This window comes from Homarus americanus, unplaced genomic scaffold (genome assembly GCF_018991925.1).
Source record: "Homarus americanus isolate GMGI-L3 unplaced genomic scaffold, GMGI_Hamer_2.0 scaffold7626, whole genome shotgun sequence".
Classification (NCBI taxonomy): domain Eukaryota; kingdom Metazoa; phylum Arthropoda; class Malacostraca; order Decapoda; family Nephropidae; genus Homarus; species Homarus americanus.
The window spans coordinates 2,492,492-2,519,903 of NW_024718273.1; the positions used below are offsets into that span (position 1 = coordinate 2,492,492).

Here is a 27,412-nt window from a genome sequence, read left to right on the forward strand (position 1 = left end):
CCACCATACAGGGATGTGCTGTCAGTAGGGATCCTGACTCCTGCAGTCACTATACCACCATACAGGGATGTTCTGTCAGTAGGGATCCTGACTCCTGCAGTCACTATACCACCATGCAGGGATGTTCTGTCAGTAGGGATCCTGACTCCTGCAGTCATTGTGCCACCATACAGGGATGTTCTGTCAGTAGGGATCCTGACTCCTGCAGTCCCTATACCACCATACAGGGATGTTCTGTCAGTAGGGATCCTGACTCCTGCAGTCACTATACCACCATACAGGGATGTTCTGTCAGTAGGGATCCTGACTCCTGCAGTCATTGTGCCACCATACAGGGATGTGCTGTCAGTAGGGATCCTGACTCCTGCAGTCACTATACCACCATACAGGGATGTTCTGTCAGTAGGGATCCTGACTCCTGCAGTCACTATACCACCATGCAGGGATGTTCTGTCAGTAGGGATCCTGACTCCTGCAGTCATTGTGCCACCATACAGGGATGTTCTGTCAGTAGGGATCCTGACTCCTGCAGTCATTGTGCCACCATACAGGGATGTTCTGTCAGTAGGGATCCTGACTCCTGCAGTCACTATACCACCATACAGGGATGTTCTGTCAATAGGGATCCTGACTCCTGCAGTCACTATACCACCATGCAGGGATGTTCTGTCAATAGGGATCCTGACTCCTGCAGTCATTGTGCCACCATACAGGGGTGTGCTGTCAGTAGAGACCCCGATTCCTGTAGTCACTATGGCCCCGAGCCACCATTATTGTCAAACACGCCCATGAGGATGATAGGTACCCAGGTTGCTTTCAAACAATACTCGAACGATGCTTACACCATCACAATCTGCCCATCCCGTAATTGGCCAGGGCAACATCCTCATTCAACGAAAAAAAAAAAAAACTGGAGCCACCAACTCCCCACTATCAGGAACCTGAGAATCAGGCAGATACACTGACCAGCCTCCCCTACCAACAAAGTCAGGAGCATCGGTCAACTGCACTGAGATATCTAGAATCAATTGACCTAGACTCACAAATCCTGACTACAACAATCTCGGAGGAGGCAACAGTAGTCGCAAGTACCCACACCAGAGACAATCCCTGTCTCTCAGACTCCAGGTGATCTATCAAGTAAAGACCTGAATTTATGCATCTTTGTACCAAACAACATTAACGAGGATTGTACACATGATGAAGTCTCAAAGGAGTAATTGATAGTCAGATGAAATGGAAGTACGACCACTCCACTACCAAGGTGGACATCCTCGATGCCATTAAACAAAAACAGATCGATTTCACAAAATGCATCACAAAGACAATGAAGAATGGATGCACAGAGAACAAATCATTAAAACCAAGAACAAAGAAACAATGAATACGCTACATAAGGCAATGAAAGTAATGCGGCATAACGTCCTCCACTGGAGAACTAATAGATTCAATCTGTCCAACTAGTACAATCAAATTAACCCAGATATTATACTCATAAATTCACACAGCCAAAGGGAATCTGCAGAATTGAATATATTTGGTTACAGGATCCATAAATCCAATCTATCAAAGAAGCAGAATGATGGGGTGGCCATCACCATAAAAAGAGATGTCCACCACAGAATCATAGACTACTTCACCTCTAAAACTCTCGCTGTTCAAATCAACCTGACCACAGGGCCAATCATAATAGCCATAACTTACCTCCCACCAGGCAGGGACTACCTGCCTTACGGAGACTTCCACAGGCTTCTGTCATACCACCACCCAACCTACATCATCGGGGACATGAACGCCAGACATCCTCTACGAGATGGTGAGAGGACTATCAATAATGCTGGAAGAGGCCTTATTGGCCTCATAACAGACAAAAAAGCCCAGCTAATAGGCCCAGACTTTCTCACATTCTAAAGCAGGAACTCATCTACTACATAACAATAACAAACGGCAGTGCTTCCATAAATTTCTTTGAACAAGGTCCTGTAGCCTCTAGCGACCACCTACCTATAATCACGACCATCTCAGCAACATCAATAACTATACCAGCTCCACCACGGAGGATCGCCAAGCAGACCAACTGAGAACTATTCAACGAAAAGGCCACAGCCAAACCTGAGGCCAAGGACATGACAATCCTGCAGACCAAAGACAATCAGCCGGTGAAAAAAATAGACGAAGAAATCAACACATGGTGTGAGGCCATAGGAACAGCCTACCAAGAGGCCACCCCTCTCAGACGCAACAGAACACTCCCACACCCACAACAGACTCCAGAATTCATAGCCCTCACAAACCAATTCCAACTGCTACAACAGAGAGCCAAGACCCATGGTTGGAATATCGTAAGCTGCAATACATACAGAAGAATACGGGAGGAGCTAAAAGCAAGATCTCTGGAACAAAGCAACCTTAAATGGGCAGAAATAGTTGAACAACTCTCACATACATACAACGACCCATGAGAGTTCCGGCGCCGAGTCAAATAGACTGAAAGTATCCAGTCGAAATGAGTCACCATATATAACTGACCACACAGGAAATAAAATAAAGTATATGAGGACCAAGACAAAGAACCCATATTCAGGTATATATGGAGGAACATCTTCCAAATCACAAATATAGAGAACAGGGGATTTGATGGTACCTACAAGGAGCTCGTTCTTGATGAACTCCGGGCCAGACACACCGCACTCAGCCTTCCCCTGAAATCATATGAGAGGATCTGAGATGGGACAACCCATTGTCCGAACCAATCACCTCGGAAGAACTCAATACAGCCATATCCAACGCCAAAAGTAAAGCCCCTGGCTACTCGGGCATCACCAAGGAGATCCTCAGCCACATAAACATCCCGGCCATGGAGAGATCTGAGAACGACGATGAACGCCTGCCTGGCCTCGGGATACTCCCCAAATAAGTTCAAAGAGGCGAAGATTACACTAACACCAAAACAAGGAAAGAACCCCGCCATCCCACTAAATTATAGACCAATCTTCCTCCTCAAAATACCTGGAAAAAGCCTTGAAAAAATCATCAACAACAGTCTGAGAAACCACCTGGAAACAACCAACAGAATCAATTGCAGACAATGTGGGTTCAGAAAAAGAGCCAGAGCCCCAGCGAGTGGTAGCCAATGTAATCTAACTCTCTGGGAAGTAGTGAAGGCGTTTGACAAAGTCTGGCATGGCCGTCTAAGATATAAAATTTTCCATCTCGGACTTCCAGCCAACATCAAAAAGCTGCTTTGCAACCTTCTTGATGGCAGAAATGCCAGACTGAGGGTAGGACAACACACAGGAGAGACCTTCCCACTCATGAGCAGAGCCTCTCAAGGCAGCGTCCTCTCTCCCACCCTATATATCATCTACACAAATGACACTCCGCCTCCTACTAGAATAGGAAACGAAGATAATTATTATGTATGCAGATGACATCACTCAAATAAAAACACATCGAGGAAAACCACGAACACTACAGGTCGACAACACCATGCAGCAAATGGAAAGGGTAAATAACTACGAAAAAAAAATGGGAAAATCCAAACCAGTCTCCCCAAATTCACAGTTATACCCTTATGCAGATGAAAAACCCATCCATTAGTAACCAATAATGCCCAGATCGAATACAAAAGCAGAGGCACCCTCCTGGGCCTGAATATATCCAGGTTACTCCCACTATGTCCACACCAGGAAGGAAACGGCAAAAAGAGCTAAAGAAAACTATACCGCTTTAACACGCTTCCTGAGAAAATAAAACTCCGCCTGGTTACATCACTTATCATACCGATATTAACTTACCCAGCAGTTCCTCTTCATACTATGAGCACCACTCAATTATTAAAACTACAGGTGGTTCAAAATGAAGCACTGAGATTTGTCACAGGTGAAAGATACCCCTTCACCAGAACCACAGCCGAGGTACATAGAGACCTGAGAATGAAACCCATCAACCAGCAGCTGCACACCCTGGCCAGCAGAATCTGGCAAAAGAGAGAACGATCAGAGCAAGAACTCCTTCAAAGACTCCCACCAGACAACGACAACAACCATACATGGTTCCCAAAAAGTTACTAAATCTCAAAGTCCACTACCACCCCCAATCTATACGGCCAGGCAATAGACAACCTCCCTAGACCAGCAACCGCCAGTATGCTCAGCAGAATATGAAATATGGCCCCCCAGACACCAATATATGAGATAGAGTAGGCTGTCTAGTGCCTGTACCAACGGACAATAACTAACCCACGACACAACCCGAACACACTATTAGCTTAGCTAACCCACGGCAAGGCGGTCAGTCCGCCTCCTCCTAAATTTCTTCAATTTCGAAACTATAACTTCCTTCCTCCACCTCTAGTCTTCTTCCACCCTCTCTTTCTCTCCAAAAAAGAGTGAATTGTGCCAGGTCTCCTTTGTTCACTGTGTCCTTGACACAGACACTCTAATATGCCACACTACATAGCTTAGAGGTCCTAATAACTTTTATTCAAAAGTCTTTGCATTGACCAAGTGGCTAATGAGCTGACCAGTGACAAAACAAAATTGAGGGAGTGTGACTCACGTATATGGTGTGTCATTATCATTTTTTTTTTATCAAATGTTTATACAAAATAAAAAAAAATCTTGAGAAGTCATATAAATCAATAGAAATATATATAATTTATGTAAGCAGGTAGAAAACAATAACATAAAACCCATTTTTTTCTAAATAAAATTAAAATATAGCATTACTTATGTTCAGTCAGGCAGGCCAGACAGTCAAGGCCCATTGTTGCTGCCAAGTGATCCTTGTTATTCTATGTAAACAAATTTACCATGGGAAAATAAATTAGTAAAGCCTTATATTTTTTTTATTTATTATATACTTTTTCATGAGTTGTGAGTAATGAGAGGGAAGAAATAAAATATTTATGACTGCAAAATTGAGAAAAATCATTTTGCATTCCTATTTGGCTCACTTGCTTGAGAGGCTCTGGGGAATTCCATTTGACTTACGCACACATATTGATGAGTAGAGGGAAGTTTAAATGCCCAGAGCACAAAATTATGCAATTTTTCATTCTTTTGACAACAAAATACACCATTTAAGCCAAAAGGAGGTAACTTTTTTGGACCTGCCAGGACGACCTTCAGCAGAACTGGTGGACGCTTAATGGGTTAACAAGTAAGGTGATGTTGCGGCTACCGCTCCATAGATGATCACTGCCTGTGCCAACACTGAGACAGGCAGGCGCCGGAATGGCTGTGACCTCATTATGTCAACAAAACATCGGGCATTTAATACCACACAATAACTCATCTGGGGTTGAGTGTGGGATTTGTTTTTTTTTGGGGGGGGGGATTTATTACAGTACTTTACGATAATGTTTTATTAACCTGGTACCAAATAAACCTAAATAATATGGGAATCATGGCCAAATTACATAATGTTGTACAGTATTGAAAAGGTCCTAGGTGTGTCAAGTGCTCGGGAATGTGGAGGTGGGGGGGGGATCAGTCTACCACCCAACACCCTGCCTCTCACCGACAATTAAGAACATAAGAACATAAGAAAATAAGGAGTCTGCAATAGGCCGGTTGGCCTGTGCATAGCAGCTCCTGTCGAGAGTTACTACCTCTCTCTATCATCAATGAATCTATCTAGCCTCCTTTTAAAACTTTCCAGCGTTTCAGTATTTACTACAAAGTTGCTAAGCTCGTTCCACTCGTTCACCACCCTATTTGTGAACCAGTTCCTTCCTATCTCCCTCCTAAACCTAAACTTATCTAACTTAAATCCGTTGCTACGAGTCCTATCCTGCTCGGATATTATAAGAACTTTATCTATATCTCCATTATTGATTCCTTTCACCCACTTCAATACTTCTATCATATTCATTCCCCGCTCCTCATTTTTTTTTTACTTTTATATTGTACTTTCTTTATTTCGTAGTCAAATTAGAGCACTGAAATGATGATTCCACAACTTTTATGGTTTCTTATATAAATATACAATGCAGTAGCTGGGTAGTTCAGCTGTGAATTATGGATATTTAGCTGCAAAATTTAAAGTAGATAGCAATACAAGTACAGTACCCACAAATTTAAGTACTGTACATGAATTTGTATTTTGTGAATCATCGTGACTCCACTATACTGTATTATTGTGTTTTGTAAGTTGAGGTTTGTATTTTTACCTAACTTAATCTATGGCATTAACACTGTTCTGACTTACAAAACAGATCGACCTTTTCATAGCTTGGGGACTTCCCGTACTGTATTTTCAAATGGATCATCATGTTCATCAACTGACGACAGGCGGTCATCAGCTGACAATATGTGAGAATTATTACGAAAGACTTCATTAGTTTTGCGTTATGTATTTTGTTTTAAACATGGCCACCTTCTGTGAACACAATAATCACCTTCTTGTACTCAGATCACAGAAATGTTGCCACTCACCTGGCTGTGTATTACAACCAAGTTGAGATATGAGGAGTTAACAGATACAGATTAATACAGTTATACTTAAAAACTTGTCACATTACTTAGTATTCATTTCATTAAGACTTCTTTACTTAGATACTATTTACATCCATATATGAGTTTACACTAATCATCCCTGTTATAAATATATCTTCTTCATAATTGTAGTTGGAAACTCATGTCTCCATCACTGAGACGCTATCACATGTAGAAAATCACCACCAAGGAGTGGAACTGCAGGCAACTGTACCTATCATGTTAATCAAGGAATACCTGTACAGTAACTTGCTTACAAAAATTGTAATAAAGATGCTAGAAGGACTTCATTATAAATTTCCCTTGTAGATGATACCTACTAAAAAAACTTTCCTTACATTATTTATCTTCTCAGGCACCCTCTCAGTGTCTGAGTTCTGTCTGAAGATGATGGGCTTGTCCTCACTGAACCAATCTGTCCATCCATCCCTGCACTCACCGACCTCCACCTCCTCGGCTGTTGCATTGTGTGGTGTGGTAACCCGGGTAGTGGTGCGGGTGGTGGTGCTGGTAAAGGCGGTGGGAGTGGGACACGGAGTTCCACGGCAAATTTTCTTTTTGCGCGAACAAGAACTGAAATGTGTGACAAATAAATAAAGAGTGAGAAAAAATTAAGTAAGGGTATAAATGCAGTGATGAAAAAATAATTTTTAACATTTCAAAAGTATGAACAGAAGAGGACTGCAGGTGTCAAGTCCATACTGTCCATCTCTTCTTCTTTTTACAACAAAGACTCACCAAGTGTGGCAGTCATCTTGGGAAATAATGTCGCCTTCCATATATACTTCTCCATCTATCTCCATGCACTTTTTCTCACAATCGGCCTTTGGAACACACTCCATGTCAGTGGAACTCTTGTACAATTGGCCTGGAGGACAAATATCCTTGGCACATCCTGCAATGATGATGAAATATAAGTAAACAAACACATTAATTAGACTCATGTTCAGCACTAAAAACTGTTGGGCATAGAATGCCAATAAGCTGTGGAAAGTACAAGTGTATTTGACTGAGGACAAGGAGTGGCATATTAGGAAACAAAATAATATAAGACGAAATTCAGCGGACAAATTTTGAATTGTGATCTTTGACCTGTTGTAGTGACCTTCAGAAGTTATCAGGTGTAAAACTTCATACACTATATTTGTTAGTCTTTTTATCCTTCTAGCCACTTATCTGCTTACTAGCTGTTTGGGCATTTGGTCTTTCTCTTGTTTGTACAGAAGGAAACCGGAGGTCAGGAAACCTGTGATGTATGGTAGGGTCACACTGGATAACACCCTTCTCATGTGTGTTCAGTCTCAAACCCTTGACATATTGGTGAGAGATATGCACGTTACCGCTGTACATTATTGGTACGGTAGGTGTGACCTTAAAGACCTTTTCTCTGACCGCCAGGTTGAAATTTGCACGTGCAGTTTGTTGAAGTACAGGTCACTCTTGACTTACTATAGGGTTATGTTTCTAATAACCATAATTATCATTATTACCATATACAAATAATCATAAACTGATTTATTTATCCACAGACTATCATTAATTATTAATTAAGAGATACATTCCTCATAAACAGAGAGAAACTTCTTCAACACATAATAAAATAACACTGCAACACAACTTATATATTTATATGAATAAAAATTGAAAATGCAATAAACACAAGCAACTATTTAATGAAAAATTCTACTTTAATTCGTTTAATAGTTGCCACAGTTGACTGAGATTGTCCTAAAATTTTAGTGATGGCTGTTGTCATTTTGTCAGCCTCAATTTTCTTAATCATCTCCTAATGCATAATTATCTAACCTAAAGACTCATTACTTTTGCTGGTCACTCTCCTGGCACCTCCAAATACCCTGTAGGGTAAATTGTTTGAGAAATGCAAAAAAAAAAAATAAATAAATAAAAATGTTGTGACTTCTGTTGAAGTTGGAACTGGATTCAAAAGATCCAGTTGGATTATAAACAACAAACTGTTTGGGATCTGCCTAACATTAATATTCTTTAAATATAATGGGTAATTACATTTTTTTTACTCCCAAAACTTAAATACACGATAACAAAAATTTTATAAATGATAAATAAGTAACAATTGTAAAATTTTAAAATAATAGTTAATATTGGTGACTGACCTGTGGACGAGTTATTTGTTTTACTTGTTTTCATTTGTGAGTTCTGATATGATAATAATCATTTCTTGCGCAAATGCTTAGTTTGGTAGATAATTAGGGACCTAGGCGCATAATACTTTGCCTTCTCGGCAGTAATGCGGCAATAACATCTCATCCCAGGATAGAAACAGTCAATCATATTGACGTATATCAAAACACTTCGCCGCCCTGGCTTGATCAACGCCAATGCTCAGTGTATGTTTAAGAACCGTTCAGTACAGACGGCTGCTCTCACATATACAAAGAAACGTAAAATTACACCATTTCATAGTAAGTTCTTTCTGTTTAATATACCGGGGGGTTCAGGGCAGAGGAAGTTAGGTAGGTTTGTTTAGTTAGGTTGGTGAAATCTTCTGCTGCTTGTTTTTCATAACAAGTAAGGTTAGGTTAGGCTTAATTTAAAAATAACCACTTAACACATTTGCACAAACCACGGCAGTTCCCCTATAAAACACAGTGAAATTGAGGTGTTTCTAAACTAATTTTCTATGAAAAATTGGCCACGGGTCAGTCGTCAGTAATTACCAAAATAATAAATAAGGGCTAAAGGAAATCAGGGTACAGCTGCCTGTATATTGTACAGAGGTAGTTTCATATGTACACTGTCATGTTTGACCTTTTTACTTGACCACTAAGCACTAACACAGAATCAGATGTAAAACTTAAAGCATAGCATCAGCTGTACTGTTCAAGTATGGTTTAGTTTTAAGATTACTTCATCCTGTTGTAATCCCCAATATGATATTTGAACTTTGACCTGCTCTCATCATGTACTAAGTCACAGTTAAATCTGAAGCACATCACACGTTGGCTAGTGCCAATGGTGGCTAAATGTTCTAATTATAAAATACAAAATCATTTGTCAATAACATTCTCCCATTTACCTCTTCTAAAACTAGTATACTGTAGGTATCTCTCTGAACCTAATTCATGATTAAAGGTTTTTCTTATAAGGTTGTTGCCTTTGAAGTGGGTGTTAAGGAGTAAATGTTGGAGGAGAAGGGTGTGAACTTTCCTTTTAAATTGGTGTAAATATTCCAGTAGCATTATAGTGCAAGAACCTGTGACTGCCTTACCTTCAACACAAGCATCTTGTGTACACAGTGGAGAGTTGGGGTCAAGCAATGTGTCGCAGGTCTCCAGAGGGCAGGTTGGGATACACGGCTCATAGTGCTCACAATCCTCATTACACTGCATAGCTGTAACACCACAAAACTCAAACTGCAACATATAACTATAATACTGTACAGTAAGATAGATGTATGATAGATGATTAGTGGGTCTCATATTTTTTACCTGACGTGACATAACTAGTTATATCGCCCGTTCTTATAATCTATTCTTATATTTGCTGTGTGGATTAGTGGATATCATGTTTTTTGACATGACCTCATGTTTTGTAAGGTCACCCTGTGTACATAAGCTCTCTCTCAGTCTTTGTAATTCAGTTGCCTCTGAAGATGTCTTGAATAGAGATGAAAGCTAAGGTTCTCCATTGTTTCCCTTTTCCTGTGTGATTTTATCAAGATTTATCATATTCCACGTCTCCATTGTGGATCTACATGAAATATGTATATATATATATATATATATATATATATATATATATATATATATATATATATATATATATATATATATATTTATTTATTTATTTATATAAAGTGACTGACCCTTATACGATGAGGTGGTGAGTTTAGGAATCTAAAAAAAAAAAACATCGCTAAGTGATCGATAGCACAGTATACTGATACAGGTATTAATAACTTGTGAGGAAAAATAGGTTCTGCTCCCGAGCCCCTGAAGAGCTCAAGCAAGTTTATATCCCCTTTTTTATCCTCTTTACCATTAATCGGCTCATTAGCCGCTTGAGTGGTCAGTCACGTCTCTGTTACGCAAGGTTGGCGAGTACTGGGTCCTGACTGTATCTGAACCTACTCTAATGCTATAATGATTAAATAATGTCTAAATAACTCAAATACAGTAGAGTCTCAATAAATCGGACTAATTGGGGCAGACCCCAGTCCGAAAAGTGCGAAAGTCTGAAAAAAATCGAATATATGAGAGTGGGGGTGGGAGAAAACACAGCTTATCTGAACTGTTTAAAGAAAATCAGTTGGTGTGTTACTATTGCACTTCAACAACTAAGGTCTTTAAGTGTATAACAAGGTTATTAAAAGATTATTGCATCAACAATAACAAAAATATGAAAGAGAACTCTCTGGGTTGAAACTCAGACTATAAGTCTGGTTGTCACCGAGATGATTGTTATTTACTGTAAAGTGTTATATGTAAGTAACCACAGAATTTGTCTTATGAATAATGAGAAAACTGTATACTGTACAGTACTATAAAGATAAAACTAAGAACAATTAAGTGAAGGAGTACACTGTAAAAGGAAAGAGTGTTTATCTGGGATCAGCTGGCAGAGGGAAGGGGTAGCACGGGTGGGTGGCTCCCTACCCCAAGATTCCTTTAACATTTCTTTATGAAATTGCACCATAATTCTCAATATAATTTAGGATCATTTGGTGCCAGGTTGAAAAAAGAATCAGCTTTCCTGAAAAAAGAATCCCACACAGAGGGTCAGCGTAGATGGTTTTAAATCTGAGTGGGGCTGTGTAACTAGTGAGGTTCCCCAGGGGTCAGTACTGGGCCCATTCTTGTTCACAATGTACATAAACGATCTAGATACTGGGATCAGCAGTGACACAAGCAAATTTGCGGATGACACCAAAATAGGGCGGCAGATTAATTCAAGGCAGGATGTAAATGCACTACAGGAGGATTTAAATTAACTGCAGGAGTGGTCAGGAAAATGGCAAATTAAATTCAACATCAGCAAGTGCAGCGTACTAAATAATGGAAGAACAAATACTGTAAACGTATACAGTCTTAACAACATCAAATTAGAGAGGTCGACATGTGAAAGAGACCTAGGGGTACTTGTAAGCCCGGACCTACGGCCTAGAAAATAGTGCGTTAATGTTCGAACTAAGGCAAACAGAGTATTAGGTTTTATATCTAGAAGTGAAAGTAATAAGAGTGCGGAGGTCATATTGCAATTATACCTTGCGCTAGTCAGGCCGCACCTCGATTATGCTGTTCAGTTCTGGTGCCCTTATTATAGAATGGATATCAATTCATTGAAGTCGGTGCAGTGAAGAATGACGAAAATGTTTCCGGGACTTAGAAACCTTCCATATCAAGATAGATTACAGAAACTAAACTTGCATTCCCTAGAAAGACGAAGAGTGCGGGGAGATATGATAGAAGTATTTAAGTGGGTGAAAGGAATCAATAAAGGAGATATAGAGAAAAACAATTATAATATCCGAGCAGGATAGAACTCGTAGCAAAGGATTTAAGTTGGATAAGTTTAGGTTTAGGGGGCATATAGGAATAAACTGGTTCACAAATTTGTTGGTAGATGAGTGGAACAAGCTTAGCAACTTTGTAGTAAGTGCTGGGACGCTGGAAAGTTTTAAAAGGAGACTAGATAGATTCATGGACGATAGAGGGTGGTTGTAACTCCCGACAGGAGCTGCCATGCACAGGCCAACCGGCTTATTGTAGACTCCTTATTTTCTTAACACCATGAATCATTTGTTTACAGAGGGCAGACAGCTGATTAGCTTACCACAATGTCTGTCTTCAACACTTAGTGAATTAGTACAGTACAATCCTGTATTTATCATCACTTAATAAATACTATTGTTGTGTATTTATCATCACTTAATAAATACTATTGTAATGTACAGTATTATGCAACTGCCTATACCCTGGTTTATTCATTAATCATTTGTCTAAGTGTACAAGGGGCCAAACCGAGTCATCATTTAACACTCAAAAGTAGTGAATAACATTTTTAAGAAGGTTTCTTCATATCAAATACTATACAGTGTGTTATAGTAACCCCTGCTGTAAGCTGATCTGCTGAATGCTCTCACATGAACACAGCTTGAGTAAATAACCTCGTGATACAGCTTATCTTTTTATTTACAAGTCATATTACAAATTACTTACAATATTGTATTTTTTCTCTATTACTGAAGGTGTTATATTAATCATGATGAACCATAAACCATAAGTGGCCAATTATAAAAGAATATAACACTGAATAAATAAATAAACCTGACGAATGCAGCAACACCTGATCGGCTCCAGCCTGCTTACATACTCAAGTGTTTTAGTTCTCAGTCGGCCTATAGCAAATCTGATTAGGCCACTGTATAGTATTCAGTAACTGTTGTTCATTTAATGATATTGTTTTATTAATCTTAAACATTTCTTAAAACATGGATTTTCTTTTTTTTAGTACAGTATTTCTGGTGACCAGAGAATCTTAGAGTCAGAAAAAAGCGAATTCCGATATACAGTAAAACCTCGATAAATTGGACTTCAATATACCGGAATTCGCTTTTTACAGACTCTTGAGATGCTCTGGTCACCAGAAATACTATTACAAAAATGGGGAAGATTATTAAAAAATCCTATGAAATTAACAAGACTTACTGAATACTGTACAGTGGCCTAATCAGATTTGCTTTAGACCTACTGAGAACTAAGACACTGAGTATGTAAGCAGGCTGGGGCTGATCAGGTGTTTTGTTATTTTTCAACTTGTAATTTTGAGTAGATATAACCATTTTATTAATATTCTATTACTCTTTTACATTCACACATTATGTATAAATAAATAAATATATATATATATATATATATATATATATATATATATATATATATATATATATATATATATATATATATATATATATATATATATATATATATATATATATATATATATATGTGTGTGTGTAATATTCAGAAACTTCAGTGTAATTTCAAACGCCGCGCCATTGGCGATGCTGAGTTCAAGGTCGTCTGAGGGAAGACCGGCTCCCTCGAGAGTTTGTGGAACTAGGCCTGTACGATATTGAATGTAGTTTACCGAATTAATAATGATGCGATTCATGAAGTTAAGGGACTATTATTGAATTTGAAATTATTATAGATCGTTTACCAGTCTGAATAATGTTACGGGTGTCCCAAGAAAGTTATTAGTTAGGCAGAAAATATGTCGCTAGGCCTAAGCTAGCGCACGAGGCTGGCTGGTCCTCAGTCACGTGAAAGCGATCGGACCTACAGGACGTCCCTGCGCGTCCGTCCACAGAAATAGTCACGTGGTCTAGTCACCTGTGTTGCACTATTCCAGTATAACAAGCAAGTCTCATTCGATCTCAGATAGGGGTTAGATAGGGCAGTGATAAAGTTATTAAGAGCTAACAGTGAGTCAATTTCATGGTTTCCGTCAGAACCCACTTGACTGCCAGAGATTGACTGCCGTTTGAGACTGCCGTTGATGATTGAGGCTTGACGAGTGTCGCCGTTGGAACGATCAGTGTAGGCTTGTCACTGGTTAGCGGGGTAGCAAAGGATAGCGTGAGTGAACGAGTGCTCCCGACAACTAAAACGACACGGGACCAGCATCAGCATTGGGTGATCAGTTCTTACCACGTGGGTGCCCAGCACCACGTGCTCTCGGTCAGCTAGAAGTATTACCTACTGGCCATAGACACCTGCTGGCGTTCTCTCTTCCAGCCCATGGACGCACTGAGAGTACACTGAGGCTATCTGAGTAAATTAATGGTCACACACTGAGACCAGGAGTCTTGGGGATATCTAGAGAAACATTTTATCTCCCTTATTACGGGTGTATGTTGAGTTGGGTGGAGCATGGTTCATGGGTATTGGTGGACCCAGTAACATCTCAATAATAGTGACAATATTTTTGTGTGTAATTAGTACCATTTTTCAGTTCCTGATATTATCTTGACGTGTGTAGTAATAGTTCCTAAATGATTTTGATAGTATTATTTTTTGAATGTTTGTGTCACTAAGTGGAACCAGAGTGATACTGTGATTTAATTCCTTTAATGCATCTAAGTTTTCTTTATAATTCCGATCTCAGGTATAACCTTTGTTCCCCAGAGAACATAAGAACATAAGAATGGAGGAAACTGCAGCGGGCCTATTGGCCCATACTGAGCAGTCCCGTTTACACCCAACCCCTATTGCTCATATAAGCATCCAACCTATGTTTGAAGCTATTCAGCGTATTCGAGTTAATGATGATATTTGGTAACTTGTTCCATTCATCCACTACTCTGTTTCCAAACCAGTGTTTACCTATTTCCGCCTAAATCTAAATTTGTCTAATTTAAAACCATTGTTACGAGTTCGCTCCTGGTTGGATAGTTTGAGTACCTTTGTAATGTCCCCTTTGTTTAGCCCTGCCTTCCACTTGTACACCTCTATCAGGTCGCCCCTCGCTCTACGTCTCTCGAGGGAGTGCAAATTAAGATGCTTTAACCTCTCTCTATACTCAAGGTTCCTAATGCCCGGGATTAGTCTTGTCATTCTCCTCTGAATTCTTTCCAAGGATTCTATATCCATTCTGTAATATGGTGACCAGAACTGAACTGCGTAATCCAGGTGTGGTCTCACAAGAGCAAGATACAGTTTTAGGATGACCTCGCTAGTCTTGTAACTAACACTCCTTTGTATGAACCCAAGTACTTTATTAGCCTTGTTACGAGCAAAAACACATTGTTTACTTGGCTTAAGGTTCCTACTTATCATTACTCCTAAATCTCTCTCGCAGTCGGATTTCTCAATGGCATCGTTGTTCATCTGGTATCTGGTTTCCCTGTTTACATCTCCTATACTGAGTACTTTACATTTGTCCACGTTGAATTTCATCTGCCATTTTTCAGACCATTCGAAAAATTTGTTTAGATCTTCCTGTAGTTTTGCTGAGTCTCGTCAGATTTAATAACACGTCCTATTTTAGTGTCATCAGCAAATTTACTTATGTTGCTGTCTATGCCGATATCTATGTCGTTTATGTATATAATAAATAATAATGGTCCAAGTAATGAGCCTTGGGGAACTCCACTTGTGACGTTGCTCCAATGGGACTTAGTGCCGTTAATGCTCACTCACTGTTTCCTGTCCTGTAACCACGCCCTAATCCATTTAAGGATGTTACCTTTGATGCCATGAGCTTCACCTTTCTAATTAGTCTTTCGTGGGGGGGACTCTGTCGAAGGCTTTGCTAAAGTCGAGATATACCACATCATAATTGTGTCCCTCGTCCACCGATTCGAAAACTGATGAAAAGAATGTTAATAGATTAGTTAGGCAAGAACGTCCGCTTGTGAAGCCATGCTGGGAATCATTGATCAATCGGTGCTTCTCCAGGTGATTTCGAATAGAGTTTGAAATGATTGCTTCCAGTAATTTGCCTACTATTGATGTTAGTAGTGGTTAAGTTAGGTTAGGAATTGTGTATCTGTTGGGGTGATATAATTTTGTTGAGTGCCCTTAAGGCCTATTCATTGTAGAGTTATTAATTTCTTATTTTTTAATACCATTTTCTCAGTGCTGGATATTATTTTGTTGAATGCCCTTATGGCCTGTTTCATGTGTGCAAGAACATTTCTTAATACTTTAAACTTATTGTTCTCTAATGAGGCATTGCCTGAGTTTCTAATAATTTCAACATCATGTATAACTTTTATTCCCCAGAGTAGTGTTTTAAGTTCAGGTTAAGAGGTGCGTATATTTGATTGTGTTTGTAGTGTTGGAGGGAATATAAGTGTAAATTTTACAGTGTGTCTCATTCATCCCAGTCACAGACGCTATCCTTCCACGGGTCACGGACAATTCATTTTGTTTAGTAGATTTAAGTGTTCTTGGGCTGGTTCGGGGGTTTTCTCAAAGGGGCGCTTCCACTGCAATTACCATCTAATAATCTTTAATAAACCCCAAGTCAAGTGAGAAATTAAAAGTCCAGTAATTCCCGACCGGTTGCATATATATATATATATATATATATATATATATATATATATATATATATATATATATATATATATATATATACACACACACAGTAAACCCTTGTTATTTGCGGGAGTTAGGTTCCAAGGAATGGAGGAAATAGTCAAAACCGTAAATAGCAACTTATACTACCTCAGTGCACTACTGTATACCTATACCAAACAACCGACCAGCCATAGTAGCACTCATCCCCTACTTTAACTTAACTAATAATTCAACCTTCATTGTCAGGGTCATCACTGACTTTTGCCTTTTGCATTTCACTACACTAGCTCCACTAGCACTGACACTAGGCAGTCTTTCAGGGGCAATTTCACACAGAAACACTAAAGTTTGACCACAACACAAGAGATTCTGCATTGCAGGCAATGGTTGAGCACAAACAAGGAAGAGGAGACACTGCAGGTGAATGGGGGCGACTTATTGCGCAGTGGAAGAGGCTTGTAAACTAGCCACAATCTGCTTACTGTGAATAGCCGAAATCGCGAATCACAAACACAGCGAATAGCAAGGGTAAGAAACATGAAGGGAATAAAAATTTCAAAGTTCCTGTGAATCATAGGAGGGGAAGGAGGGAACGTGAAGGGGGTGCAGTGTCAGTAGTATTTCAGCCTCCTGCCATCTGTGAGCTGCGTTGTTATTTTTAAACTCGTAATTTTCTTCAATTTGTTTTTTCTGATACATATACACTGTATCCTCGTTATTTTGGATCTATATATGTTACATTTTTGTTTAATAATTTTTGTGCTTTTTTCAAAAATTAATTAAACAATTTGATTTCGGAATGTATCTCTAATAACTATGTAGTTCCGAAAAGTAAATTATTATTATTATTGGAATATGCTGTACAGGGGATTCCCGACTTACGAACATCGGACTTGCAAATGCCTGCCGATACAAAAAGGGTTAAACTTTAAATTTAAAGTATATTATTTACCTGGTGACTTATTTTTTACTTTCCTATACTCTGTACTGTATTTTGTCATTCTATTTCTTCTTTTGTCTTAAATTAAGAGATTTTAGATGTATATAAGGACTTAGACGATGATACAGTGGGATTTTAAACATTGTTCAGCAAGTACGGTATGCACATAGCATGTGTTCCGACTTACACGTCCTCAGGAACGGAATCCCATTCGTAACCCAGGGACCCCCTGTATTACGAAACAAATTAAGATGAGTGAATTGTAGGAATAAAATATGAATTATATTATGATACAAACTACGTTTGGGTGTGTAGCTGGTCAGGGATGGCTAAGGAGGGAAGGAGTATGACTCACCACCTTCCGCCAGGCAGCCTGCAATCCCTTTTAATGACAGCATGCAATTTCACAATAATTCCCATATTATTAAGGTTTATTTGGTCCCAGATGAGCTATTGCAATGCAGTATATTTCCAGTCTATTGTTTACAGAGCACTAACTAACAGCTAATCATTTCTGCTCTTCCTAACAATGTTGCCAGCACTCATCATCTCTGAAGCACCAGATTTCTCGGTTATTAGAATGAACCAGGGCCACTTTTTGTCGCAGTAACAAGGGTTTAGTGTAAAAATAGATATAAAAATAAAAATTAATAACGAGGACTAATATCCATGGAGATGGCATGTAAATAGGTAGTCAACCCAGTAGCACAAGAGCGGTTGAGGCTGAACTGTGAGCTATGTTATTATTCAACTTGTAATTTTGGATAGATTTATGTAATTTTATTAACTTTCCTTTACTCTGTTACATACACAAACAATCATTCATACAAAATGTACTAATAAATTTAAGAAAAATAATTATCATAAGGTCAAAAACATAAAGAGAATAAACAGTTCTTACATAGTTGGCAGTTAGCTGACAGAGCGGGGGAGGAGGAGGGAGGAGAGGGCAGATCTCTCAGTTGTTCTGTCTTGTGTCCCAGGACATTATTGCCAAATAACCCCATATTTTTCGCTTTCTTTTATTCGTTATTACAGTGGGGTCTCATTTTAAGAGGGTCTCGTATTGAAATGTGACCATACTTACGGCTTATGTAGAAAGCCATGGGTAGTGTGGGTAGTGCTAGAGAAGGTCATATATCCATCCAATCTACAGTATGTTTGAAGCTATCTAGCATATTTGAGTGAATAATGATGTTTGGTAACTTGTCCCATTCATCCACTACTCTATTTTCAAACCGATGTTTACCTATTTCGCACCTATATCTAAATTTGTCTAATTTAAAACCATGTTACGAGTTCGCTCCTGGTTGGATAGTTTGAGTACCTTTCTAATGTCCCCTTTGTTTAACCCTGACTTCCATTTATAGATACTCTATCATATCGCCCCTCACTCTTTGTCTCTCGAGGGAGTGCAAATTAAGATGCTTTAACCTGTCTCTGTACTCAAGGTTCCTAATGCCCGGGATTAGTCTTTTCAATCTCCTCTGAATTATTTCTAAGGATTCTATATCTATTCTGTAATACGGTGACCAAAATTGAACTGGGTAAGCCAAGTGAGGTCTCACAAGCGCAAGATATAGATTTAGGGTGACCTCACTACTCTTTAGGCGGCTGCATTTATGAAAAAAAAACCACTTTACCGGAAAAATAATCCTACAAAAGGTTTCTCAACTGTTTATTGTAGTATCAGGTGTGCTTAATAACATATCAAAAGTCTACCACAGTCTGACCAAGAGAAAGGTCTAATTTTCAAGATGGCGTCGAAGTTAGCCACCAGATCCTTAAAATGCCCGTTACTCCTTCATTATTCATCCTAAACAAGTAATTTTGGTGCCTAACTCCATGTTTTGGGGATCTAGGAATCCAATTAGCATATCGAAATTATAGTCAAGTCATTACATAATTACACAATTTAAGATGGAGGACCAATATGGCCGCCAAACTATGAAAATGCCCATTACTCTTTCTAATTCATCTTAGACAAGTAATTTCGTTGTCTAACCTCATGTTTTGGGGATCTAGGAATCCAGTTAGCATATTTAAAATGCCATGCATGCCATTTTCTCCAGACCCATCTCTGAGAAACATCATTACTGGTTTAGTTGCCAAAGAGGATGTGAATGTGCATGAGTATGAGACTGTTGGGAATGAGATTATTGAAAAAATGGTTGGAAAACCTGTTTTTGGGATCTCATTCAAACGGAAAGACCGGGCAAAGACCCTCCCACATGAGTCCACCATCAAATTTGCCGAAGGCGGAACCATTGATCCTGCTCTGCTGTTCCAAAGATTTCTGATTCTGTCAAAATCCCGAGACCTTTCACTGGAAGATGTAATGAGCTATGAGCTCAGCCCATTCCCTACAGCCCTGTTTGAAGCCAAGGAAATCTTTCGTAAAGCTGACAAGCCCCAACTAGCACATGCAGTTGCTGAGTATTCAAGCAAGAAATCAAAAGAAGCTGTCATGGATTCTATCCCACTAACTGAACATTATGTCCTTGACGGTGGTTCCCTGGTTCATCGCTTGCCATGGAAAAAGGGTGACAGTTATGGTGCCATTGCACAGATGTATGCTGACTTTACCATACGCCATTATGGAAAAGCAACCGTAGTTTTTGATGGCTATAGTGAAGGTCCTTCCATCAAAGACAATATGCATCAGCGACGTGGGCAAAACACCCGCCCGATCATCAGCTTCAAAGCAAAAACTGAGTTTGTTGGAGGAAAGGATGATTTCCTTTCCAGATCTTGCAACAAACAAGGACTTATTGATCTTGTAACTGAGGAACTACAGAAGAAGGGCTGCACTGTTATCAATGCATTAGGGGATGCAGACATGGACATTGTCAAGGCTACAATCAAGGCGTCACAACATCAGCTCACGACCTTGATAGGGGAGGATACAGACCTGCTCATTCTTCTCCTTTGCTATGCTGAAGCAAACAATAGGGGCCTCTATTTTCGTTCGGACAAGTCCACAGTTCCTAAGGTGTACAACATCAGTGAGATGAAACAAGTCCTGGGTAGTGACATGTGTTCTCAGTTGCTGTTTATCCACGCTTTCACAGGATGTGACACAACTTCCAGCATTTTCAGTGTTGGCAAAAAGTCAGCATTCCAGAAACTTGTGAATGGTGAATTGACCATTCAGACCTGTGCGAATGCGTTTCTGCTCCCAAATCAAGCAAACAGTGTCATAGAGGACCTTGGGAGCAAGGCGATGGCAGTTCTGTTTGGTGGCAAGAGTACTGATTCACTTGCCTCTTTGCGCTACAACCTTTTGATCAAGAAAATTGTCTCCGCCAAGTCATTTGTTACCCCAGAACGTCTCCCTCCTACCAAGTCCTCGACTAAATATCATAGCTTTAGAGTGTATTACCAGATCATGGTGTGGACTGGAAAGGAGAGTGACATGAATGCAGTGGATTGGGGATGGGAACTGGAGGACAATCAGTTTGTGCCAGTTATGACCAAGAAAACTGCTGTGCCAGAAAGCCTCCAGCAGATGGTCCACTGTAATTGCACAACTGCCTGCCGAACACGTTGTAGTTGCAGAGGATACAGACTACCATGCACACCCGCTTGTGGACCATGTCAAATTGAAAACTGTGAGAATCCACATAATCAACCTTTACAGGAGGAAGAGTGTGACTATGACTATTTGTAAACCTGGTTCATATCAAAGGCATTTTCAGAAATATATATTATGGGATTTGTTATAACTTTTTACCAGTAACCACTACACTATGTTAAATATGCTAATTGGTTTCCGAGATGCCTAAAACAAGGAGTCAACCAGAATTACCTGTCTAGGATGAATAATGATGGAGTCATTGGCATTTTCATTGTTTGGTGGCCATTGTCCGCCATCTTAGATTTTGTAATTCTGTAATCACTTCACTATTATTTTAAATATGCTAACTGGATTCCTAGATCCCCAAAACATGAGGTTAGACAACGAAATTACTTGTCTAAGATGAATTAGAAAGAGTAATGGGCATTTTCATAGTTTTGGCGGCCATATTGGTCCTCCATCTTAAATTATGTAATTATGTAATGACTTGACTATAATTTAGATATACTAATTGGATTCCTAGATCCCCAAAACATGGGGTTTGGCCCCAAAATTACTTGTTTAGGATGAATAATGAAGGAGTAATGGGCATTTTAAGGATCTGGTGGCTCACTTCGACGCCATCTTGAAAATTAGACCTTTCTCTTGGAAAGACTGTGGTAGACTTTTGATATGTTATTAAAAGCACACCTGATACTACAATAAACAGTTGAAAAACCTTTTGTAGGAATTTTTTTGGGGTCAAACCATATTTTCAGCCGACTACTTGTAACTAACACTCCTTTGTATGAACCTAAGCGCTTTATTAGCCTTGTTTCGAGCAAATACACATTGTTTACTTGGCTTAAGATTCCTACTTATTAATACTCCTAAATCTTTCTCACAGTCGGATTTCTCTATAATATCGTTGTTCATCATATATATAGTTTCTCTATTTACATCTCCTAGACTAAGTACTTTATATTTGTCCACATTGAATTTCATCTGTCATTTTTCAGACCATTCGAAAAATTTGTTTAGATCTTCCTGTAGCTTTGCGGAGTCCTTGTCAGATTTAATTACACGCCCTATTTTAGTGTCATCAGCAAATTTACTTATGTTGCTGTCTACGCCGATATCTATGTCGTTTATGTATATAATAAATAATAATGGTCCAAGTACTGAGCCTTGGGGGACTCCACTAGTGACGTTACTCCAATCGGATTTAGTGCCGTTAATGCTCACTCGCTGTTACCTGTCCTGTAACCAAGCTCTAATCCATTTTATAATATATCCTCCAATATCATGAGCCTCCACTTTTCTAATTAGTCTTTCAGAGGGACTCTGTCGAAGGCTTTGCTAGAGTCAAGATATACCATATCATAGTCGTGCCCGGCATCCACTGATTCGAAAACAGCTGAAAAGAATGTTATAGATGAGTTAGAGATGAATGTCCGCTTGTGAAGCCATGTTGGGAATCGTTGACCAACTTGTGCTTCTCCAGATGATTTCAAATAGAGTTTGAAATTATCGCTTCCAGTTATTTTGCCTACAATTGATGTTAAACTGATTGGACGGTAGTAAGAGGATAGTGATATATCTCCCTTCGCTATCCTGGTACTACATCAGTTTTTAAGGATCAAGGACATGTTAAACAACTTTGCTCAAGGAATACTAAGCTCTTCCTTACATTCCTTTAATACTCTGGCAAATATCTCATCGGGACCTGGTGACTTATTAGGGTTTAATTTCTCTATTTGTTTACTAACATCGTTACTAGTTACTACTATCTCACTTATTCTATTTTCTTCACTACCTCTGTATAATATAGTCAGCACCTCGGGTATCATGTTTAAATTTTCGTTGGTGAAAACTGTTGAAAATTATTTATTCAGATTATTGCTCATTTCTCCATCGTTATCAGTTAGTTCGCCTGTATCTGACTGTATTGGTGCAATCTTTTCTCGTGTTTCAGTTTGATACAATTGAAAGAATCCCTTGGGGTTTGACTTCGCCTCCCTTGCTACCTTCAGTTCATTGTTCCTCTTTGTTTTTTTTATCTCAGTCTTAACCCTACTGGCTATAATAATCTCGGAGGTAAACTTCACCACGATTTATTCTCCTACCTATAGCCTTCCTTTGTCCACTAAAATAGGGCATGTAATTAAATCTAACAAGGACTCTGCAAAAACTAAAAGAAGAACTAAACAAATTTTTTGCTTGGTCTGAAAATGGCAGATGTAAACAGAGAAACTAGATATCAGATAAACAATGTTGATATAGAGAAATTTGACTGAGAAAGATTTAGGAGTAATGCTAAGAAGGAATTTTAAACCACGACAACAGTGCGTATTTGCTTGAAACAAGGCCAACAAAATACTTGGGTTCATACAAAGGAGTATTAGTTACTAGAATTGCGAGGTTATCCTAAAACTATGTCTTGTTACAGCAAAGACAGGTATTTTCAACTCTCATGGAGCTGTGGGTGATTAGTGGGTCTCGTGTACCTGATCTGACACAATGTCAGGTGGAGGTAGGGGGAGGGGGAGGATTAGTGGTGTCATATTACTGCCCTTCTGATAATTTTACTTCAACACGGATCGGCTCGTTAGCCGCTTGGGCGATCGGTCACGTCTTTGTTATGCACTGTTGGCAAGTACTGGCCCTACTGGGCATGCACCGGCTCCAGAATGTACCTGAACCTGCTCCTGGTCGTGGAAGAGCTTACACTCCGTGCCGTCACAACGGATCACCTGAAGAATTATCACCCCCGAGTTTGGCAGGGTGACAATTCTTCAGGTGGGATATCCTGGGGTGACGATTCTTCAGCTGGCAACACCTGAGGTAACAATTCTTCAGGTGATCCATTATTATTATTATTATTATTATGGGATGGGCTTGGTTTGGTTAGGTTAGGTAATTAAGATTGAACTCATCATTGTGTACCCTGTATTGTTTTTTAACTTTGCACAATAAAGATGCATAACACAAAGAAATATATTCATGTTATCCAAATCATACAAATTATATTCACTGTGGGCTGGGGTGACGATTTTTCAGGTGGAGCAGGCTGGGGTGATAATTCTTCAGGTGGGATATCCTGGGGTGACGATTCTTCAGGTGGACATTCTGGGGTGACGATTCTTCAGGTGATCCGTCACAACACTTTCTGGCAGATTGTTCCAAGAGTTCACAACTCTCACTCCGAAAAAGTATGCTCCCACAGTTTTCTGGACTTGCGGCTTCTTCAATCTTCAGCTGTGACCCCTTGCGGGGCGAGCGTCGGCCAGCTCCAGGTAAGGACACTTGACTGAGTAGTTCCCCTTGAGATGCTTCTACACCTTAGTTAGGTCCCCCCTTGCCCGTCTGTAGTATAAGCTAGGCAAGTTCAGGCGCTCCAATCTCTCAGGGTAGGTGAGGTGCCGAAGTGCAGGCACCAGTCTGGTGGCCCTCCTTTGAACATTTTCAACCAACTGACAGTCCCTAGTATATCTCAGAGACCAGACCGGGTGACAGTACTCCAGATGGGGAAGCACTTCGCCTATTAATTTATTTGCCCGATTTACCTTCTTCTCGCAATGGCCCGAGAACTTCAGCTCACTGTCAACATACACACCTAGGTCCTTCTCACATTGTCTCAAATAGTGCAGTTTCTTCATCCCGTTGGGTCATATGATACGCCTCCTTACCGTTGGTACGCCCCAGGGGCATCCTCTTACACTTCGTGACATTGAATCTCAGCAACCATTTCTTTGGCCATTCTTGGAGCTCACAGAGATCGTTCTGCAGCTCTTCACAGTCCGCTTGGTTCTTGATTTCCCGAAATAACTTGGCGTCATCCGCAAACATTTGATTGGAGGAGTGTACAATGTGAAGCATGTCATTTATGAAACAAACAAACAAACAACAGAGGGCCCAATACACTGCCCTGTGATACCCCGCTTGTGATAGGTACAGATGATTTCGTGCCATTAATCACCACTCACTGCTTGCGGTCATGTAGAAAATCTTCTGTCCACGCTAGGACAGTTCCCCGAATTTCGTAACCTTCCAGTTTGATTTTCAGCTTTCTGGGGGTACACTGTCAAAAGCCTTGGCAAAATCTAGATATACGAGTATATTGTCGATATTACCACACCCGTTCCAGAATATGGTCCAAATATCCAATACCTTAGGAGTAATGATAAGTAGGAATCTTAAGCTAAGTAAACAATGTGTATTTGCTCGAAACAAACCTAATAAAGTACTTGGGTTCATACAAAGGAGTGTTAGTTACAGGGTCATCTTACAACTATATCTTGCGCTTGTGAGACCTCACTTGGAGTACGCAGTTCAATTCTGGTCACTGTATTACAAAATGGATATAGAATCCTTGGAAAGAATCCACAGGTTTAAGCATCTTAATTTGCACTCCCTCGAGAGACGTAGAGTGAGGGGCGACATGATCGAGGTGTATAAATGGAAGTCAGGGTTAAACAAAAGGGACATTACAAAGGTCCTCAAACTTTCCAACCAGGAGCAAACTCGTAACAATGGTTTTAAATTAGACAAATTTAGATTTAGGCGCGAAATAGGTAAACACTGGTTTGGAAATAGAGTAGTGGACGACTGGAACAAGTTACCAAATATCATCATTAACTCGAATACGCTGGATAGGTTCAAACTTAGGTTGGTTGGATATATGAGCAATAGGGGCTGGGTGTAAATGGGACTACCTAGTATGGGCCAATAGGCCCGCTGCAGTTTCCTCCATTCTTACGTTCTTATGTTATATTTGTTGTAAATACGGTGAATCACCGTGCTCCATCTTTAGTAGAATAATATAATGATTTTAATGTATCGAAAAATATATCAATGGCATCCAGTGAGGGTCTTGTTGTGTGACTGCATGGAGGCGAGTTAAAAGGTCGGCTGTTGAGGACCTTATCGCTCGGCAACACTGGTGCATGTTATCACTCCTTTCCACTCCATCTCTCTAGTCATCCACACATTTCTGCTTTCTCACTCCATATTTTAAAATGTTATGTAATGTAATGTTGAAGGGATATAACTTTGCTCATTTATACTTATACTTACCACAAGCCACAATCTCTCTAAAAATACTTTAGGTTTCGTGTTTATTCAAGACATCTTCAGGTCATGAGACCCACTAATCCACCACCCAAGAAAGGGTGACCCGACAATCCATCAGTAGGTCAGGAATATGAGACCACTAATCCCCCACCCTACCTCCACCTGAGATTGAGTCAGGTCAGGTCAGGTTCCCCCAAAATATGCTTTAACATTCATCTTTATTCAAGACATTTTTAGAAAATTCTCTCGATTTTCAACCTCGGAAAATTTGTTCTTAAAGTTGGAATTTTTTGGAAAATTTCGGCTTTGGAAATGAATTTCCGAGCAAATTTCAATTTCGGCTGTCGGACATCTCCGGGTTTGAGGGATTCCGGCTAACGGAGATATTACTGGTCAAGAACACATCAGACTAGAAGAAAATTGTATCAAATGTTTGAGCAGAAATAATGTTATAGTATAGGTATAAGAAAAAATGCTACTGTACTGTATTGATAAAAAAGTACAAAGAATCTACTCACGACAGAAGTCTGGTGTACGCCACTTAATGTACACCCCATGGATGTTACACTCATGAGCATAGGCAGCTAAAGCTGTACACAAACAGTGGCAGTCTCCACCAGTGTCACAGCCACAAGCATCAAACTGACATCTGACATGAAGATAAAATAAGATTCATGTAGAACAGAACAAAGAAAATACTGTACACTTGAACCTCGAATTCCAATACTTTTGGGCTCTACCTTGTTGAATGGCCCAAGGATCTAAATTATCTAGTATCCAGTTTGGCAGGGAAAGTCAGACATTTTATGAGCATAGTGAGGCTCTTTCATCAAATAAAGTGGATAATTCAGACAGTGCAAAAAAGTGATTGGTACCCATTTTACCTCTTACTGGACCTCATATCTGTGTCTGCACAAGGTAAAATGTTGTTAGCTTGAAGGAATTATTGTATAAAATTAAGACTTATTGACCTTTCTTGACACCAATTTGCACAAGGACATTCAGGCAAAGTATCCCTCTAGGGTCATACCTGAGGCAGAGTTCTGCAGTGTGGGACCACAAGTGTTGGACATGGGGGTAAAATAGAGGAAAATAAAGAGATAGAAATGTAGGCGATTCTACTTACAGTTGAGGGCAACTAGTCTGTTAAGTTACCTTTCTATTTTGTTATTAAAGTTGGCGTATTGTACATCAAAAAGACAAACCTTCATGCAAAATGATAATGCATTCCAACTTTAATATAAACAAGAGTACCATGCATGGATGCACTGTTTAA

At 39.6% G+C, this 27,412-nt stretch overlaps 1 protein-coding gene across 1 annotated transcript in view; it reads right to left on the reverse strand.

Annotated features, from left to right (window-relative positions):
- The window catches only part of LOC121859369, a 532,182-nt gene that overhangs the window by 293,208 nt on the left and 211,562 nt on the right, over positions 1-27,412 (reverse strand). The window contains exons 30-33 of the mRNA XM_042356146.1: positions 26,655-26,785; positions 9,748-9,870; positions 7,239-7,395; positions 6,839-7,073 (exon numbers count right to left, since the gene is read on the reverse strand). Of these exons, the coding sequence (XP_042212080.1) occupies positions 6,839-7,073; positions 7,239-7,395; positions 9,748-9,870; positions 26,655-26,785 (646 nt within the window). The remainder of the gene's footprint in view (positions 1-6,838; positions 7,074-7,238; positions 7,396-9,747; positions 9,871-26,654; positions 26,786-27,412) is intronic.